Source organism: Pinus tabuliformis, chromosome 2_1 (assembly GCF_031772625.1).
Source record: "Pinus tabuliformis cultivar Carrire ecotype Pingquan chromosome 2_1, CPIR1, whole genome shotgun sequence".
NCBI classification, from domain to species: domain Eukaryota; kingdom Viridiplantae; phylum Streptophyta; class Pinopsida; order Pinales; family Pinaceae; genus Pinus; species Pinus tabuliformis.
This window is the reverse complement of record NC_142299.1, coordinates 227,872,121-227,893,427: the sequence shown is the minus strand read 5'-3', so window position 1 is coordinate 227,893,427 and position 21,307 is coordinate 227,872,121. Positions and strand designations below refer to the sequence as shown.

At 38.3% G+C, this 21,307-nt stretch overlaps 1 protein-coding gene across 1 annotated transcript in view; it reads left to right on the top strand.

Moving 5' to 3' along the window:
- Positions 1-21,307, top strand: part of LOC149199557 (OVARIAN TUMOR DOMAIN-containing deubiquitinating enzyme 12-like) — a 230,341-nt gene that overhangs the window by 7,853 nt on the left and 201,181 nt on the right. Inside the window, exon 2 of the mRNA XM_089399405.1 lies at positions 1,421-1,964. Coding sequence (XP_089255531.1) covers positions 1,800-1,964 — 165 coding nt within the window. The 5' untranslated portion in view covers positions 1,421-1,799. The remainder of the gene's footprint in view (positions 1-1,420; positions 1,965-21,307) is intronic.

The window sequence follows — 21,307 nt, the reverse complement described above, 5'->3', positions numbered from 1 at the left end:
TTCACAATAGTTTGAAGTTTAGGAGAAGGAAAAAAACAAGGAGGAAATGGCTTGGAGAGAGAAGAATGACAGATGAGGAAGAATTTTAATGCCAATGAGCAAATTGGGAAAGTCATAGGAGTTCAGGGATGTAGGGCAGAAGTTTAAGGAAGCATAAAGGGAAAATAAAGTGACAGTATCAACTTTAGGAACGTCAGATGAAGCAAGAGGAGTGTAGGAAACTTCTTGGTGAGAGCCTAGAGAAAGGAGTAGTGGGCTAAGTGGTAGAAAGATTAGCTCAAGAAGATAGTGTCAATATTTTTGTCTAGTTGTAGAGTACCTCCTAGGGATCAGTGATGCTGACTCAGAAATTGCTCTTGACATTAGATTTAGCCTTTGCAACAACAATATTGGCAATGATACTCAAGGAAAAGCAGAGCTACATGCTATCATCTAGATATATGAGATTAATCCGGAGATCCCTTTTGATGTAAAGGGAGCCCTTCAAAGTACAGAATATTATCACAACGTTTACATTCACACATTATTTAGATGATTGGCTCTTGAGCATTTGTTTTCCATGCTACTTCTACCATTAATGCTTTGCCATTTTAGCGATGTTCATATTTTGCACGACTCTAGTGATCAATCCTTGGACATGGAATAACTTATGGTGTAGATGTGTCCATAAGTCACTGGATAAAATTTATATGAAGTTTAGGCATGTTTTAGCTTTGTTCATGTCCTTTGATGGTTGGAAGTTGGAATTCAGTATATATGTCGTGATCTCTTGCTCTATTTGTGTTTTGTGCTTTCAAAGAACCCACAAATTCTTTTTTTGCTGCCAGAAAGACTTTGTAGAATACTAATGGAGGTTGGACACCATAACGATGGGACTTTCATAACACTAAATTCAAATTATGGATTTGCCAATTTTTGTAATTTTAGTGGTCACAACTTAAGATGATCATACAGATCCAAGTATATTGAAATCAGTTGATCTCATCTTGTTCTGAACAGAGAGAGGTCTTATTATCAACCTTACTTTCCTACAGATATGGGTTGGATGACTCCTTGAAATTATATGAGTTTGTTTAGAAGAAAGAGCATAAAAGAAACTTTTACTTCCTTCCGTTTAATTTGTATGGAAGAAAAATGACATTAATATTTCTTACATTTGAGCCTTTGTAACTTCATCTCTGATCCAGGCTCATCAACCTAAGGAACTGTCTGAGGTCTTCAGGGTGGATGAAGCTTCTCTTTACCTAGGATCTTGGATTTTTTTTGTATCTTCTGTTGTGTTTTGCTTAAATATTATTTCTCTGATTTAAGTTACACATTTTCACAAATGTAGTCATTTTATTTCTTTTTCATCTAGTTTTCATATTAATTCCGATGTTCTGAGATTGACAATTTTGTTGTCTAATGTTCATCATTGCAGAAGAGATGGTTTGGAAAACTTCTAGGAGCTGAATATTGGAACTTACAACAATCTCATTTATTTCTTGGGTGTCTCCTGATCCTTAATTCTAGTCTAAGGAGTGTGAACAAAGTTCCAAGGCAGTATTGGCTTGTATACCACAATTCCATATAATATCATTTCTGTCATTATGAAATTATACAAACAATTTAGTGGGTCATTTATGTAGGGGAATGCTCTGGTGTCACCTTTGATTGGTCCAGAGGAGAGGAAAATATTTTGTCACCATTAATCGGAGATTATCTACTGGTTTATTGTCATAGAGACATAAGTGACTTCTTTGGTACCTTATTTTCTTGGCCCACATAAGGAGACATTTTTCTGTCATAAATTGGGGAATATGGAGAAAAATCCAGAAAATCTTCGACAAAACTCTAGCTCAAGTTCCATGAGCAGTCAACATGATGTTGCAGATGACAGGATGATAGCCGAAGTGCTATCTGAAGAATACGCAAATTCAAATGCTGCTGTTGGTAGGCGCCTACAACATCTAAATTCAATGCCGGTAAGATTTTCATTGTAATATTGTGACTTTTTTTGATAAATGCATCATATATTACTTAATGGAACAATGAGTTACATCAATCTAACAACAGGATGACAAGGCAATTCCCTTCTTAAGAAAGACAGAAATGCTAATATTTGAGCCTATGCCCCAGTAGGTAAGGATTCAACATCTTTACTAAAGACACATAATTTGAACTCTGGAAGGAAAGATAATTCCGGCTTAAAAACCCTCAATTCTTGTAATCTGAGGTGTTGGTTCCTCATAAAAGGTAGCTCTACATGGATTTCCTTAGAAATCTGATCGCAGACAGCCGTGCCATAAAAAATTACAGCTATCCCTAATCATCCAATTTTTGCCAACAAGAGGGTCTTTCCAAAAAGGCTGGCAGTGAGAAAAAGAAAAATTCAGGTTGAAACCATTGCCAAAAAGGTCCTGGCAGATGGGATGACACTCTTTTCACTTTTCTAAACGTAAACGATGTCACTTATTTTCAGTTTTCTTGTCTTTTACTCGTAGAAATATAAACATTACATCATCCATTTTTGAAAAGTTGAATCTTCACCTGCACCAAATCATGGAGACATGGGAATAAACATAAAATTGAGTATTTGTGCTCATACCATACTTGATATGTTCATTGCAATTGATTTCTAAAGATCTTAGAGACAGAGAGGTTTAATCCAGAAATTTGTCTAGGTATGGGCACATATATTTGGTTGTTGTATTAGAAGCGTAAGTCATACATATTATTAGTGTGGGATGTACATTGCAGTTGTAAACTTTGGTGCACATTGAAGCAGCGATTTGGTGCTATGTTGTGGTTCCACTTATATTTCAGTGGCATCGATCTGGTGTTGTGACTTAGTCTCACTATTCTCAAGTTTGGTCATGCTAACCCTAATGTGCTACGTGGGCACATGCTTTTTGTTGCAAACTAACACGACATAGCTTGGCATGGATGCGCTGACTTGAACTGAAAACTCAACTAAGGATTTTGCTTGAAAGCCCCACAGTCATAACAATCGTCATTTCTTTTTCTTTCTTCATCTTGCTAAACTTTGTACACTAATGTGATTTTATTTATGAACAGAGGGAAAAAAACATTTCATATTCCCTTGCCTATGTTATTTATACCTCGTCTCTCCAAGGTGTGGAGAGGTTCAGCTGGTCATAGTTGATTGTTGTGGATTGATAGTTGCATTGTAAGCTTCATATTGTTCATCATATTGTAAATTTTATTTCATTTTAATGAAATTTTGGAGATAAGTACTGCCCACACTCATGCTTCTGAAAACTCAACCAAGAATTATTCGTGAAAACCCCACAGTCATAACAATCATCATCTCTCTCTTTTTCTTCATCTTGCCAAACTTGTACACCAATGTGATTTTATTTATGAATAGAAGGGAAAAGAAACACTTCATATTCCCTTGCCTATGTTATTTATACCTTGTCTCTCCAAGGTGTGGAGCGGTTCAGCTGGTCATAGTTGATTGTAGTGGATTGCTAGTTGCATTGTAAACTTCACATTGTTCATTTTATTTTGCATTGTTCATCATATTGTAAACTTTATTTCATTTTAATGAAATTTTGGAGATTCGTACTGCTCACACTATCATTCTTATGTATATGAATGATTCAGTAATTTATTTGTATTAATTATTTTGTAATTTATTTCTATGAATAATGCCCATACTATCATGGTTATGTATTTGAATGATTTTGTAATTATTTCTATTCTATCAGGTTTTCTTAACTTGTGCCATAATCTAGCAATTGTGTATGTAAATTGAGCTTGTTAGTAAATTGGGTCTAGCTCTAGTGGTTGCATGATGCTTATACTCCCCACTCATGTTCTATTATTGTAAGTGATATGACAAAGCTTTTTGAGCTTTTACAGAATCTGGTTTACCATGGGTACCATCCTTGGAATGAGGGGAAATGCCTAGTGGGTTTCCTCGAGAAATGCATTATGTGGACAAAAAGGAAAAAAAGAAAAAGAAAAAAAGAATTGAACTTGTTAGAGTGGTTGTTGTGATTGCTATCATTCTGCTGTTGACCATCTTGATCAAGTTGGTATGAGAGCATCATTTCACATGAAGTTGGTGGCATTTATACACAATTTATGGTAAAGACTCACTCTCAAACAAAAAAAAATCTTAACAAATTGCTTGTCAATATTCTTAACGTGTTGAGCATCTATCAATGATCAAGACGTGGGATGCCTTGTATCACTTTATAGCATGTGACCACTCGAACTGATTTAAGGACCATGTTGACTTTTGCTATTCAACTAGCTCTTTGTAGAGGCACCTTGACCCACAAGGGACAAACATGTCACTTGTTGAAGGACTTGAACCTTGGCGGGGGCAATAACAACACCCTGTTTTACCAACTTGACAAGCTCCCCATGACAATTATAAAGACTCACTCTCATATGAAGAAAGAAATGGAGGAAGAATGCAAAATAACATTGAACTACTCAAGGTGGGAGTTGCTAGTCTTCATAGAAGGTTAGGTCTATGGATGGACAATTGACCAACATTGCCAATATGCTATAGACATTAACAATCTTTGTTCCAACATTGTAGGTTGCTATCCTCTAGCAGCCCTTTAGAGGTAACCCAAATCTTAAATAGAGTGATAGTGCAGGAGGTTCATTGTCAAATTTAGGTTCCTCTATCCAAGTGGAAACCAAGGTGGATATTTCACCCTATGTGCATCATATGGATACCATGTGACTTCAGTATCAGTTGATGCCACTCAATTCCTATTATGAAGTAGAACACTACTTAGATGAAGACAAGATTGCCTTTGCAAAGTTGTCTATGCACAAAAAAGCTTTGTCATGGTGGGAGAATTTATGTGAGCACATGCACACTTTTTATTTCACTTAGGCCAAGACATGGTACAATTTTAAAGTCTATATTAAAGACGAATTCTATCCCATCAACTATGGGAAGAAACTATTGCCTCAAAATCTATTAGGCCTTGTGAGGGGACTCACAAGTGAGGGCCAAACCCTACGGCAACAATGAGGAAGGATTACCACCGTCACCTCAACAATCTTCTCTTGTTGATTAGTGGAATTTCACCACAAGGGAGCCTTCCATGTATTCATGTTATGTATCTAGATAAAAGATAACACACAAACGTAAGGAAAAATAGATCAACTAGATAATTAGCCACTTCGGGGGGGCAACCTCCCTTTACATCACATGAATGAACAATTCATGGTTGATTCAAATGACAAAACCTCCTTGGTATATATAGGAGTTGAAAGGGTCAAAATGTAATTAGGGCCTACATAACAATAATAATGTAAGGGCACAATAACAACAATAGTGGGCTTCTATAGGGCACAACAATAACAATATGGGGGCTAAACTAGTATTATAAGGACCTAACATGTTCCTATCCTTCAAAAAGTGTTGTCCTCAGCGCTTGAGTAGTTTTGGATGCTTCTGTATAAAATACTCATCTTGCCATGTGGAATCATTAGCAGGTAAGTTTTTCCAATTTGTATGCCATAGTACCAATCTTTTGCAACACCTTGTAAGGGCCATAGTACTTGGGTGATAATTTATTATATTTCTTAGCTTGCTTGAGGGGCATTTGTTTGTATGGTTGTAGCCATAAAAATACCCAATGGCCCATGTCAAAAATTCTTTTACTGCGATGTTGATTTGCTTGTTGCTTCATTCGATTCTGTTCTAGAGCCAAGTTATCCTTGTTGGAGAACTTGTTTTTGATGCTCGATGTGATCTTCCACTGCTTTAACTTTAGAATTTTCTCTTAAATTTGATGTGATGGATGGTGGATGATATCCATAAAGCACCATAAATGGGGTCATTTTTGTTGGAAGGAAGTGTTATACTACCATTTTGCTAGAGGTAACCACTTGACCCATTGTGTTTGTTTGTCGGATACAAAGCAACAAAGATATCCCTTCCAAACATTTGTTCACTATTTCAGTTTGCCCATTAAATTGAGGATGATAAGATGAGCTATGAGCTAATTGAGTGCTAAGACAAGCAGATAATCTTGTCCAAATTTTTTTGGTGAAATTGAGATCTCTGTCACTTACTATAAACTTTTGGTTTCCATGTAGCTTTTGAATTGTCTCCACAAATGCAGTAGTGATTGTACTGGCTTTGAAAGGATGAGATAGTGCACAACGACGCTCTTTCCTTCAGACTTGGGTAGACCTGGGATAAAATCCATTAAGACCTCCTCTCAAAGCGGACTTGGAATGGCTAATGGTTGTAAAAGACCCGGGGTCTTAATTGTCTCAACTTTATTTTGTTGGAAAACCAAGCATTCTGCCACAAACTTTTGAATATTTGATTTAAGGCCATCCTAGAAACATTCATTCTTGACCCTGTGGCAGGTTTTTAAAAATCATGATTGCCCTCCTATAGGAGAGGTGTGCAATTTCAAAAGAACCTTTTGTTTGAGTTGACAGTTCTTACATAGATATACATGATCTTTGTACCACAATGAATCTTTTTTTTTTTCCAAATAAATGTATCAGATGAACTTGGATCTTGCTGCCACTTTTGAATGAGTGTCCACACTTCTTTTGTCATTATTCCATTCCTCCCTTGCTTCAGTTATTCAATCAGGTTGGATAATAGAAATGGCATAGAGCAATGCGTCCACATCCTCATCCCTTCTTGAGAGTGCATCTGCAACAACATTTTGCTTCCAGTTTTTGTAGATTATTTCAAAGTCATAACCCAACATCTTTGTGACCTGTTTTTATTGCTCTTCTGAAGATAATATCCGTTCCAAGAAGTATTTAGACTATCATGATCTGTTTCTACCTCGAACTGTTTTCCCATTAGGTAATGACACCATTGCTTCAGGGCATGTAGTATTGCCAACATTTCCTTCTCATAAATAGGTTTGTTTAAATATTTTCCCTTGATTGGATGGCTTTCAAAAGCAATGGTGTGAAAATTTCACTAATGAAATCCTATTGTAGCAACTGGAAATTATTATTCTAATTGTTAATTAATTTAACAATTTATTTGCTACAATAAATACCAAATAATTCACACTACAACTTTCACAAATAAAACTGCAAAAGAAAATAGTGCTGGAAACTGAGAAAATTCTAGCAGACACACAAAAATTAACACAGTTATTTTTGGACAAACGTCCTCGGAAAACCCCAACTTGAGAAAACCGGTGCAATGGTTGAGGGTTTTTATTATTGTGCAACAATGAGAAATTCTGAGTACAATCTAGATGCCGAAATTGACAATCCTATAGAGAAAAATACTGGCAAAAATCTAGTGAGGAATTTTCCTCACTCGACAGGCAGATCCGAGCTTTGACTGTAGCTCCAAGTGACCCGTCCAAACTACCTCTGCGCAGGACTGCGTCACCCTAATGCAGTCCCTTCCACGCTCAGCTTGAATCAATTTCTCCTCAAGCTTTCTATTCTGCTGCTGACTAGGAAGATGTTTCTCTCGGCCTCTGGAACTGAAACTCGACTTCTCCCCAATAGAATCAAATTGCTTTTTGAAGCTTCTATGTAGCCTTTGTGTTAGCCTCACTGTGGTTCTTTTGCCTCTCTGCAATGCACTTTACTGGATTTGGAAAAGTTCCTCTGACCTCACTGCCCCTGCCCCTCTCTGTCTTTGCTTCCGTACTGAAGCTCGAACTCTTCCAACACTGTTGGCTCTTTGGAAAATCGAACTCTCCGTGGTTCTCACAAGTGTGTTCTCCATCTACCCATTGAATTCTTTTTATAATCCTCTGTTGGACCTCCAACGACCAAGATTAAAACCAATGTTGTGAACATCGCAATTGGGATTAAATTGATGAGGGTCCGAAATTGGAAAAAAATCGTAAAAATCGGGAAAAAATTGGTAAAAATCAGCAATTACAAAAAAATTCAAATTCATTTTTTTTCAAAATTTTTAATATCTAAACCATCCACAACATAAAATAAATGCAGACATATAAATATGAAAAGGAAACTAATATATAAGATGTGTAATATCATATCTAGTGCTACATCACATATAACAACGAATTATGTCCTGAATACTAAGTCCTGAGTCTCGAATCAACCACAAAATATCAACAAAAGATATAATAATGTATCTAATAACATGAGTCATAATGTCATATACAATGAAATGAATCAAATAACTAATACTACAGATTTCCTTTGCCCCTCTTGCGAGAAATTGTAACAACTTTCCCTCTAGATGAAGAAGGCATTGGGGCTTACATTGGTAGTGGACTCTGCTGTGCTGTAGAAGTTGAAGAACTAGGAGCTATAGGAGGTAGACCATGTCCTCTACTGGTGACCATGGTAGGTGGTGTCACCTCCTCCTCCTCCTCTGCAGTTGCTACCCCCTCCACTACCTCCTCCTCTAACCAATCAGGGGTTGACTCCATGATAGGCCTCTCGGCCTCAACCCTCCATGCAACAGTGGTGTCAATCTCATCCAATGAGATGGCCTCCACATCAGGTGTCTTCTCAAGTTGCCTCACCCACAATCGAAGATTGTAGTAGATGTAGACCATGCCATTAAGTTGTTGGGACTCCAACTTGTGCAAGGGTCATAAATTAATAAATTGATAATTATAAAAAAATAATAATAATTATTTAATGAATTCAAAAAATTAATTGGAATATTTCTAACTTGTTGCACTTTTTGGTGTGTATTTTTTCAAATACACTCCAACTGCGCTCACGTCTATAGCAACTACATGTTTGGCTGAGCACTCAAATGGAAAGCCTTTGGAGATTGGGTACTTTGCCACCATAGCTTCTCCACCATGCATCTACAACAAATAAGATAAACATAAGAAAAAAATTGAAATTTGAAAGTTGAAGCAAAGTATGAAGAGACAATGAAATTTGAAACAAACTAAAGCTTACCTGGCATTTTAGTCTTCCTATCCACAATAGCCATGTCAAAGCTAAATGTGCCACCCGCCATCCTATATATCTCCATTTCTTTGGAGATTTTTGCACGTTTTGCTAGAGATGACACCATCTTTTGACCACAAGTGAAGAATCCATCCGTGACCTTAGCATCAAATAAGAAGCCACAAGAGTAAGAAAATGTGGGGTGCAGGTAGATCCCTGCAACATGAATGGGACGATGGAGTGTATTGTTCCATCGATCATCAATCACTTCCCATATGGTTGTTGTCTCTGAAACCTCTTATCCCCTTACCATCATAGTAGCTGCGAATGGATTCTTTGGTTCTATCCATGGCCTCATACAAGTAGCCCATTGTGAGCTTGTCTCCATCAACTAATCGAAAAACATTTACCAAAGGTTCAGTAATGCTACACACCTCCTGCACTCCCGCCTAAAAACTTTCCTGGTATGAAACTAGCCTGCATATGGCCTCTCTCTTTGGTTTGTGACTATATGGCAAAGCACGCCACTTCTCTGAAAGAAACATCCTCTTCACATCACACATATAATTCAGGAGGGATTGAAGAGATATGAAGCTAGTGGAAAATTGTGTAATGGCAGGGCACACCAACTCCTTGTTGTTGGTGATTGTTCTCATCAAATTAAGCACAAATGCATGATTATATATAAATTTTGTAATGCTTTTTGATGATTCAACAATATTCTTGACAAAAGGTTTTTTTTTTATGTCCTTCAACATCAAATCAATGTAACGTGTGTCCAAAATAAGTTAGGATACCACTTGTTATAGATCTGATCTGAAAATATAAGATAATGCAAATAAACCCAGAAACAATAAGATAGAAATAGATAAAAATGCTTCTTTATTGATCAAACCTTTAAGGTAGGGCAACACCATACATTCACTCCTTAAGGAATGAGAGCACTCCACAAGCCATATGTCTGTTCATACAATATTCCTTGACACCTCTCAACGGGGAGTCTCTAGTCTTTATATAGGCCTCATACATACAATACCATGGGTCATTACCATGGTTTCCTCAATACCATTTATCTAATACCATGGTCTTATTACATTATCGTTAATACTTGTGGTCCCTTACATGATATGGGTTAACCACCTTATTTATTACTATGGCCCATCCCATTATTACATTATTCCCTTGGGTACCTCCCTTTGTACCCCATATTATCCCCCCTAGGTATACTACATTCCACCCCCCTTAACATGTTTCGTCCACGAAACATGGGAAGAACACAAATAATAAGATCTACTCAAAAGAGTAGTCCACTGGTACCATGCATGTGCATCTAGTCATCTTAGAGAAAGGTGAACCATCGATCTAGCTGGTGCCTCGCTCGCTTGAAAGGGAAGTTGACCTTGGCAGCTCTTCTGTGTTGATGTGTAGTAGGTGGATCTTCGCTCCTCTCTATCTGTCATGTGGGGGTTGTTGTCCTTGTGGCTAATTCGTTGCCATCTTGTTGGTTGTTTTTTTGTGGGGTGATGTGGGTGGTAATATGCTGAAGTATTAACCAACAATGTATCTTTCTTTAATTCACCACCTAATGGAGCCCGATGGGTATCTGGTACCTAATGTGGTGCCTGTTGTTGTTTCTTATCTTCCAATATTACTTCAACCACTGAATCCTCATCTGTAACATTTTCTGCTGCAGCCTCCTTGGACTCTACCTGTTTTTCTCGTACCTGGTTTGACATTTGTGTTTGGTTGTCGACCATCAATGGCTTATCATCTGATATGTCAGTCCCCGGAACATCTTCTGCTTCAGCCTCTGTGGACTCTACCTATTTATTGATGGAAATATCCTGTAATGTAATTTTCTTCTTTTTATACCAGAGCTTCAGGAATTTCTTCTGCACATTAATATTTATAGTACCCACCGATTCCATCCACGGGTATCCCAAAACAACATCCTCATTAGCCATATCTGAAGCATAAAAATCAGAATGCAATACATACTTGTCCATAGAAATCTTCAAATCTTTATAAACTTGCACCTGCTCGTTATTAACCTATGTGTGCTCCATGTGTTTCGTTGGCACTTGTAATTTTTTTGCCAAGTTGACATTTATGAGATTTTGTTTGCAACTCGGATTTATAGACACAATGATTTTCTCCTTCTGAATCAATCCATGAACCTGCAATAAGGATATACCAGTAGGAAATAACCCCACATGTTTCCCCTTATTTTGTTTTCTAGCCTGAGACCATTTGTCTAAAATGACTCTTTCAAATTCTGCATCTGAAAGTTTGGTCAACTGCTTGTTGTCAAGTGAGAACCACCATTTGGCAGCATCATCTTTAAAACCAAGCCACACTAAATCCTTCCAATGTTCCCCATATATGAACTTTTGTCTCTGTATGAATTCTTCAATAGTAGGGCCATTATCTTTTCTTGTAAAAAGCATCTTGTTAGACGACACGAAAAAAAATCACTTACTTGGTGAAAATTTAGAGTGGTCGCAGTTTAGTCAATATTGCTTAGAATCTTTATTATGACCTGTTTTCGGAAATGGAATGACCATTCTGCATCTTCCCATGTGATAGAAATTCCGATCTAGGCACTGGAATTTCAGATCCGCATTGCAACTCTCCCGTCGTCACCAAAAATTATGAAAAAAGAGCTGATTTTAAATCAGCGATATCTCCCTCATTCGGACTCTGATTCGACTGATTTTTTTTTTTGAATTCGGGTATTTTTTTCATCAACAACTCAAATCTGCCATTAGATTTTGCAGATTTTGCCCCAAAACGTATAGATCTGATCTACAAACTCGCCACCCCGAAAAATGTCTACAACACCATTGATTTTTAGATCAGCGATATCTCCTTCATCTGGACTCCGATTTGGCCGTTTTTTTTTTTGAACTTGGGTATTTTTCACAAAGAATCCAGATTTGCAATTAGATTTTGCAGATTTTTCGCCAAAACATACAGATTTGATCTGCAAACTCGCCGCCCCAGAAAGTTCCTGCAATAAAAAAAAAATTTCCACTTTTGCCCAAGAAAGTGCTCTAATACCACTTGTTATAGATTTGATCTGAAAATATAAGATAATGCAAATAAACCCAGAAACAATAAGATAGAAATAGATACAAATGCTTCTTTATTGATCAAATCCTTAAGGTAGCGCAACACCATACATTCACTTCTTAAGGAAGGAGAGCACTCCACAAGCCATATGCCTGTTCATACAATATTTCTTGACACCTCTCAATGGGGAGTCTTTAGCCTCTATATAGGCCTCATACATACAATACCATGGGTCATTACCATGGTTCCCTCAATACCATCTATCTAATACCATGGGCTTATTACATTATTGTTAACTATTTGTGGTCCCTTACATGATATGGGTTAACCACCTTATTTATTACTATGGCCCATCCCATTATTACATTATTCCCTTGGGTACCTCCCTTTGTACCTCATATTATCCCCCCTAAGTATACTATAATTTGCAACATTGTTTGTTATGATTTGGACAACATCTTGTGGACCCATCTCCTGAATGAACACGTCCAACAAATCACATAATAACCATGTATCTTTGATTTGTGCAGAGGCATCAACAAATTTCATAAACACTTTCCCCTTGGGACAATTAACAAAGAAAATAAGGGTTCTACCCTTTTGATTGATCCAACCATCTGACATCACAGTGCATCCTGTGTGTGCCCATGAGCCCCTAAACTCATCCAATCTCTTAATGCATTCAACCTTTTCATTATGAAGAATGCGCCCTCTAAAGTCATCATATGAAGTGGTTTTGTACACCGAGCCAACAATAGCAATAACATTAATCACAAGCTGGAAAAATGGATTGTTCCGGGCAATGTTGAAAGGAATATCACTCCAAAGAAGACACTTGCCTAACAACTTGTCAGCTTCTTCCTTCCCCCTTTTATAAGAGCTGACGTGATAGATGGTTGTGCTCTAGGTGTGGTTCTAGGAACAAAAAATGATGAGGTAGCTATGGGGTTGAGTGTAGATGCTGATGCTGAAGAAGAACCAGTACCACTCTCATGGTCACCTCCCAATCCTCCCACTCCACCCCCTGCCATTTGACTCTTCAGAGCTGCCTTGGTCACTTTGGTTGTCTCTATTTCTTCCAATGATCAGCTATGTAGATGATTTATGAATTTGTGTTTGTGCAAGGCCCTACCTCATGTCCATGAATTTGTGAAAGGTGTAACTTCAATCTATATAGCCCCCCTGTCATGTGATGCCCACATAACTTGCAAGTCAAATTTGATCTATCAAACCCTCCATCAAGTTCACCAAATTCCCATGAAGGTCCAATTTCATTCACATGTTTGTAACTTTGTTGAATCTTGAGTTTTAATGTAAGATTGAAGTTTGAAGTTTGAACCTAGGACACAAAAAGAACGCAAGTTAAACAAATGAAATTAAAATTTACATACAACATTTTGAATTTTTGACAAAAAAACCCTCAACTCAATGCAATAATAATGGCAAAAAAAACACATTCAAATCCAAACAAAAATCATGGAAAAAAAGTAGGGCACAAGAAGAAATTAAACAAATAAAACTAACAATCAAGATTTTGTATTTTTGACAAAAAACAATCATTTCCACTAAATGCAACAAAAATGACAAAAAAAACACAGTCAAATCCAATAAAAAGTCATGGAAAATATATGGGTGATAGAAACCCAAGGAAAAACAAAAAAAACAAAAAAAAATAGGGTCAAATTTGATACCCATACCTGAAAACCACGCCCTACTAAAGAAACTTGGTCCAAACTTGAATTTTTTTTGCTTGGGATGCTAAATTCCTTCACTTTTCTCCTCTCTTGCCCTTGTAGATGAGTTCTCCTCCTCCTTAGCTCTCACCTTTGCCCTCTGTCTGCAAAATGAGAGAAAAAATAAAAATTTACCTTTGAAATTGCTTTGTTGCATGGCCCGATGATTTTTTCATATCGACTCACTTTTTTTCAAGCTGAAAATATCACCAATTTAATCGACATCACGAAAAAATCACACGCTTTTTTGAAAAAATCGTGATTTTATCGCGATGTTTACAACATTGATTAAAACTTAATCAAGGGCCCAGATTCATTTCTTGTCGATCTGTGTGAGTTTCTAGATGATTCAAACCATATCTCAATTAATTCTGATTAATTAACCCCTTTTTCTAAGTTTAGACTTAGGAAATAATTAAAAATAGTTCAATGATCTAATTGAGACACTTCTAGGTGGAATTTTTAGAAACGATTTCTAGTTTATGGAGAACTCCTATGTTTTAACCTCTCCACAAAGTTTCGAGACTAGAACACCTCCGATGCTACAAAAACTAACACTCCCTCTGAGCGACGAAGGTGTTTTGTCTAGTGCTACACATTCTGTCACAACACCCTGTCTCTGTACCACCCTTTGTCATGCTGCTAATGTCTGACAAGAAACTTTGCTGGAAATGATTGTGCTGCTCCCTCAATCACAATGCTACTTCCTCAGTCACTGTGCTGTTCCCTCAGTCACTGCGCTATTCCCTCAGTCACTATCCATTAACCATTGCACAACTCTGATGTTGCATCTGTGCTGTTGTTGACACTACTATACTGCTGTCAACTCTGCATCTGCCCTGCAAATCCCTCTCAACTATTGTTGTTGCAACTAAGAAGCATCCTAAATACTGAATCAACTGGGTTCAGTATGATGCATTTGCCCCCCGAGTCTTAACTGCTACTAGCTAATGCACTGTCCATTGAAGAATCTGCGCCGCTGCTGTTGACTTTGCACTGCGCTCCTCTGCACCTGACTGCTACTAGTCTGCAACTCTCACCTTGGAATCCGACTGGATCACTGACACTGATCCATCCTGCTACTGAATACTGTGGGCCCTCGTAGCAAGGTAATGATCCATGAGGAGGACACCTCAATGGACCCTACCCAATCTCTGCAGTTTTGGACTACAGCTCCATGTCGCCCCACCTCACTCCTGGAGGTATGGCTGTCATCACAGCGAAGTCTTCCTCCAATTTGGAGGACAACTTGTCTATCTCGGCTGACGTTGCCACCTGGTCCTGCTTCTCCTACTTGTCCTTCTTCTTGAGAGGACACTGCGTATTGTAGTGACTGAGCTCACCACACCTGAAGCACTTGACCTTTGACATGTCCTTCTTCTTCTTCTTTTCCCCCTGCCCCTCACTGGGACCCTTAGATGCTAGGGCCACATTCTCTTCTTCCTTCTCACTCTTCATGATCTTGCTGCTGCTACTGCTGATGGTGCTCTTTACTAGAGCTTGCCTCAACTCCTCTTGCTGCAGATTGGTTCACATCTTATCCCAACCCAGGCAAAGTGTCTCTGCCCAATATGCTTTGGACAAACACTTGCTAGTCCTCTGAGACACTGTTTAGTGCCAATCGTACAAGCTTTGTGGGTTGGGGTGCCTCCCCAACGATTGACAACTGATCTCGGACCTCCTGAATCTAAGTGAGGAAGGGATCTATGCCTTCACCCTTCTGCATCCTGATGGTTCTCAACTTCTCTTGGAGAAACATCTTCCGCTGCTCGGAAGAACTCTGATATAGCGTGGAGAGAGCTACCCACATTTCCCTAGCAGTATTCTTGCCAGAAATATGTGAGACTATATGATCTCGGACTCCATCCAAAATCATCTGCTTCGCCTTCGCCTTTGCCATTTCCTTTTTGTGCTCCTTTAGTTGATCTGCATCCTAGGGAACTGCTACAATATTGTCCACATAGGCTTTCAGGCCATGTTCATTTAGAAGGAAGGACATCTTAGCCTTCCAGATGACATAGTTGGAGGCTCCCTCCAACCTATCCTGCTCTCTAAGCCCAACTATGGTCATCTCTAAAATTGTTGAAAACTCCCTCTTTCCCTTTGCTTGGATGCTGGTTCTGCTATTCACACTCCCTTTTGGAGTGAAGAAATCTGCTCTCAGCTACGGCCAATCTGCAACCGGAAAATCGAACTTTTGAAACTCAAAGTCCCCTTAGAGAAATTTTCCCTCTGTGTGTGCTATTTCTCTTCCACCCGACACTGATTCTGCTTCTGCAAATCCTCTGCGTCCAACCAAGGAATTTGCTCAGTGAAAATCTAAGTCGCTGCTACTCCCGCTACCTGCTGGAATCACTATTTTAGGAAATTCGAACTTTTTTTGCCAACTGCAACTGAAAATTGAATTCTTCCTAGCAATTCATACTATCTGGCTAGGCACTGCGTAGTGTCTGAGAATTTCGACTTGCTGCTCCCTTTGAACAATGAAATTGTCCTTCTGCGTTTGAGCTTCCGTGTTGATCAATCATGCTCTGATACCATGTGAAAATTTCACTATTGAAATCCTATTGCAGCAATTGGAAATTATTCTTCTAATTGTTGATAAAGCTAACAATTTATCTGCTACGACAAATACCAAATAATTCACACTGCAACCTTCACAAATAAAACCGCGGAAGAAAATAGCGCTGGAAATTGAGAAAATTTTAGCACACATAAAAATTAACACATTTATTTTAGGACAAATGTCCTTGGAAAAACCCAATGTGGGAAAATCGGTGCAACAATTGAGGGTTTTTATTATTATGCAGCAGTGAGAAATTCTAAGTACAATCTGGATGCCGAATCTGGCAATCCTATAGAGAAAAATACTGGCAAAAATCTAGTGAGGAATTTTCCTCACCCCACAGGAAAATCTGGGCTTTGACTGCAGGTCGAAGTGAGCCATCCAAATTGTCGTTGCGCAGATTTGCGTCACCCTAGCGCAGTCACTTCCACCCTCAGCCTGAATCAACTTCTCCTTAAGCCGTCTAGTCTACTGCTGACTGGGAAAATGTTTCTCCCAGCCTGTGGAATTGAAACTCAGATTCTCTCTAGAAGAATCGAATTGCCTTTTGAAGCTTCTACGCAACTTCCGCGTTAGCATCACTATGGTTCTTCTACCTCTCTGCAATGCAGTTCACTAGATCTAGAAAACTTCCTCTAGCCTCACTGTCCCTGCCCCTCTCTGTCTCTGCTTCCCTACTGAAGCTCGAACCCTTCCAGCACTGCTGGCTCTCTGGAAAATCAAACTCTTCAAGAAAATCAAACTCTCTGTGGTTCTCACAAGTGTGTTCTCCATCTACCCATCGACTTCTTCTTATAATCCTTTGTTGGACCTCCAACGACCAAGATTAAAACTTAATCAAGGGCCCAAATTAATTTCCTGTCGATTCGTGTGAGTTTTTAGATGATTCACACCTTATCTCAATTAATTTTGATTAATTAACCCCTTTTTCTAAGTTTAGACTTAGGAAATAATTAAAAATAGGCTAATAATCTAATTGAGACACTTCTAGGTGGAATTTCCAGAAACGATTATGGGTTATGGAGAACTCCTGTGTTTTAGCCTCTCCACAAAGTTTTGAGACTAGAACACCTTCGATGCTACAAAAACTAACAAACGAGTCTTCCTTCTTGCATTAAAACAACACCAATGCCATTTCCTGAGGCATCACATTCCACAATAAAGGTTTTGGTGAAGTGTGGTGTAGTTAAGATTGGTGCTCAACACATTGCTTCTTTAAGATGTTCAAAGGCTTTAGTTGCTTTTGGAGTTCAAAAAATGCATCTTTCTTTAGTAATGTTGTTAGAGGTGTAAAAATTCGCTTGAAATGCAACAACTGAAAAATTATTCTTCTAACTGATTAATTATTAAGCTAAGTTACCAGAAAACGGATACGGGTACGGGGTTTGAAACAAATACGGCAAATTTTCAAAAAATCTGGATACGATATGGCAGGAAACGGCACATAGTAAATATATTTCAATATATATATATATATATATATATATATATATATATATATATATATATAAAATAAAAAATTTATATTACCATTCATATTACCATTAGAATCTAGATTGCTTTGACTAACTGTGATTTGTTCTGCATGAAATTTTGAAACAGATTTAAAAATTAAACTTCAACAAGTGATTAGAACAATATTCTTTTTTGAAAACAGAGAATGTAAGACCCTTGTACTTTGCTAATACAAAGTTTGCAAGTTTAGAACCTGTGCCTAACCAACTTGCCCATCCTTTTCACTGGGTTTATATCTTAATTCTTTGTTTCCATGTGGGTTTCTAGCCTTTTCAGTCATGGTTGAATACATTGCTTAATAACATGTTTTACTGCCATTGCTGATAACATTGCCTTGGTATTTTGTAGTTTCCTGAACCTGCTTGATTTGATTTGGGGTCTCATCTGGAGACTGGTAGATATGGAGACAAGTATGGTACTATGGAACGTTTAACAAAACAAAATTGAACCAAATTCAACCTCCAATAAGTTTGAAAGGGGTTTAGGTCGGAAGAAGCTGCTAGAAGCAGCTCAGCATCTGGTGCCACCTGATGAAAAGAGATGCCAGCCAGTGCATTGCGTACTTTTAACTTTCAGACCAAAGTCCATGGCAAAGTGAAAACTCCGACACCACAACTAGTGTGCTAACATAAATAAATAGATTATCCATGCAAAACCAAACACTGTTCCAAGGCCAAAGTTCAAAGTTCACTGTTCAAACCAAACACTAAATAGAGAAAGCCTAACTGACTTACTAAAGAGCTAAAACCAAGGCCCAAACAAATCACTAGCACATGCAGGGGCACAAAAGAGAGTTAGTCATGACTAGTGTGCACAGAAGAACCCATATTACCTCCATGGCCATAAGCCGCTGCCATCTGAAATCATCAGGATTATTGCAGGGGCAGCATGGCCAAACCATTGTGCAGAAAAATTGCCGGCATCTTCAAGTCCCAGCCAGAAATGCACTACCAAAAGTGCAATCCTGTAACTCAAATTGATGGCCAGGTTGCTAGAATAAGTCCAAAGGGACTCTAGCACTCCAGGTTTAACTCCAAAATTTTCCCTTCCCTTAATCTTCTCTATCTCCGCTGGAAAAAGTTCGTATGCACTGTTTAGGGTTTCCGAATAACAGGATTTTCTTAGAACAGCATTGGAGGGCTGGTGCACTTCATTACTGGTGATGTAATGAAGGGAGCAACTGATTGCATGTATGTTAGGATGGCAACAGATCCCATTTTAAATTTTTGTATTTGTTGTTAATGCACCCAGTTAACTATAGAGCTAATTGTAGCCATTTCTCTATGGCAATAATACCATTATTTCTGCAATTGTTCTGGCTTCCTGCTAGGGCTCTGAACAACTAACGTAAAACACTAAAGTTTAACAAAATGATAACGTAAAACACTAAGTTTAACAAAATGATAACGTAAAACGGTAAATACCAGGAGTCCAGGACCAACGATGCCGGCAGTGGACGACGTTCAAGTTTCAACGGTTCAGGAATTAGAAGTTAGAATGCTGCACTGTGCAGCTATGTCTCTCCGGCGTCCGCGGTGATGGCACTGGAGTCTGGACAGTGGAGAGTCGACAGTGAACCTCTGTCAGCGGGCAGTGAACCTCTCAGCGGCGGCAGTGAACTCAGCACTCTTGTCGTTTAGGTTAGGGTAAAATGAAATCGTAAACCGTGGCCCGTAAAGTTAAAACTTAAAAACTTAAAAGTTAAATTCTTAAAATCTGAAGTGAATCGTGATGTTCCCGGCGGGCAAGGTATGAGCTACCAAAAACGTTTTGAAATTTTGCAAAAACGTATCACGATTTGCTGAAACGTATTTTTTTTCTTTTAAAACGGGAGGGTTTTTTCAGCAAAACGCCTGAAAAACGGCTAGGAAAAAAACGGTAAGTTTTCGAATCAAAAAACAGCACCCAAAACATTTTTCCCACGTTTCTTTGTCGTTTCTACTGTGCATACATATCGAAAACGGAAAACGATGTTTTGGGTGTTCAGGCAGCTGTTTTTGGCAACTTAGTTATTAAGTAGTTTATTTGCTACGACAAACAATGAATAATTTACACTGTAGTTTCTTCACAAATAAAACGTTGCGGAAAAGAAAATGTTGGAAACTAAGAAATATAGAGCACACACACAATAATTTGACACAGTTATTTTTGGACAAATGTCCCCGAAAAAACCCAATGCGGAAAAATCGGTGCAACAGATGAGGGTTTTATTATTATTTAGCAACAAAATTTTTGAGTACAATTTGGATGCTTAATCTAGCAATCCAATCTGAGAGAAATATTGACAAAATATCTGTGAGGTCAATACCTCAGCACCACAATTGATTCTGCTCCAAATTTTGGCCAAACTGGGTTGCACGAAATGCCCTTGCGTGAGCCTATGTGCAGGCTAATTAGCACTGCCTCCAGAACACACTGAATCTTGCAGCTCTGCTTGTTTCTGCCCCTGGAAGTGACTTGCTTGGCCTTGTGGAATTGGCCTCCTGGAATTTATCTCGCCCCAGCAACTGAATCGACTCCTCTGGCTGAATTGAACTCTCCTCTGAAGCCCTCCTGCGTAGCTTCTTGAGGAAGACTCGTCCCTCTCTCAACTGACTGTTCTAGATCTGGAATCCTCCTCCGGAAATCTACTACTGATCTCCCTCTTGCTACTGCTTCCTTCTGGCTCGAATTCTTCCAACTAAATGCTGCTCTCTAGAAAATCAATCTGCTAAGTAAACTCACTCTTCCTGTGTATTTTTGCTCCAACCCCATCGACCATCTCTTATAATCTCCAGTTGGATCACCAATGACCATGATTAAGTCCTTATCGATGGGTGAGATAATGTCTAAGTTGATCCATGTGAGTTTCTAGAGAAATCTCACTTTTCTCAATTAATTACTGTTAATTAATCATTTTCCCTAAGTTAGACTTAGGAAAAATTTAATTACTGACTAATTAACTTAATTGAGCTGCTTCTTTCCTAAAATGATTTCTTGGTTTTGGAGTTCTAGTGTTTCTTAGCCTCTCTGACCAAAGTCGAGGCTAGAACACCATCCGATGCTACAAAAAGTAACAAGAGGTGCGGCTATTTTCCTATAATTCTTAACAAACTTGTGATAATACCCTGTACTTGAGAAATCCTCGAAGATGCCTTAAGGTTGTGGGAATTTTCTATTCCTTGATGGCTTTAATTTTGTTAAGGTCTACCTTAAGACCTTCATGAGATATAATATGACCCAAATATTCCGCTTCCTGCACCCCAAAGAAACATTTGGAAGGTTTTGCATACAATTGTTTCTCCTCCAATAGTTTGAGCACCCTGTCAACATGTTGAACACGATCTTTCCAAGACTTACTGTAGATTAGTATATCATCAAAAAATACTAACACAAATTTTCTAAGGAAGGGTTTGAAAGTGGAATTCATCAAAACCTTGAAATGTGGAAGGTGCATTAGTAAGGCCGAAAGACATGACCAAAAATTCATAATGACCTTCATGACTTCTGAATGTTGTTTTCAGAATGTCTTCTGTCCTCATTCTAATTTGATGATATCCTAAACGAAGATCCACTTTGG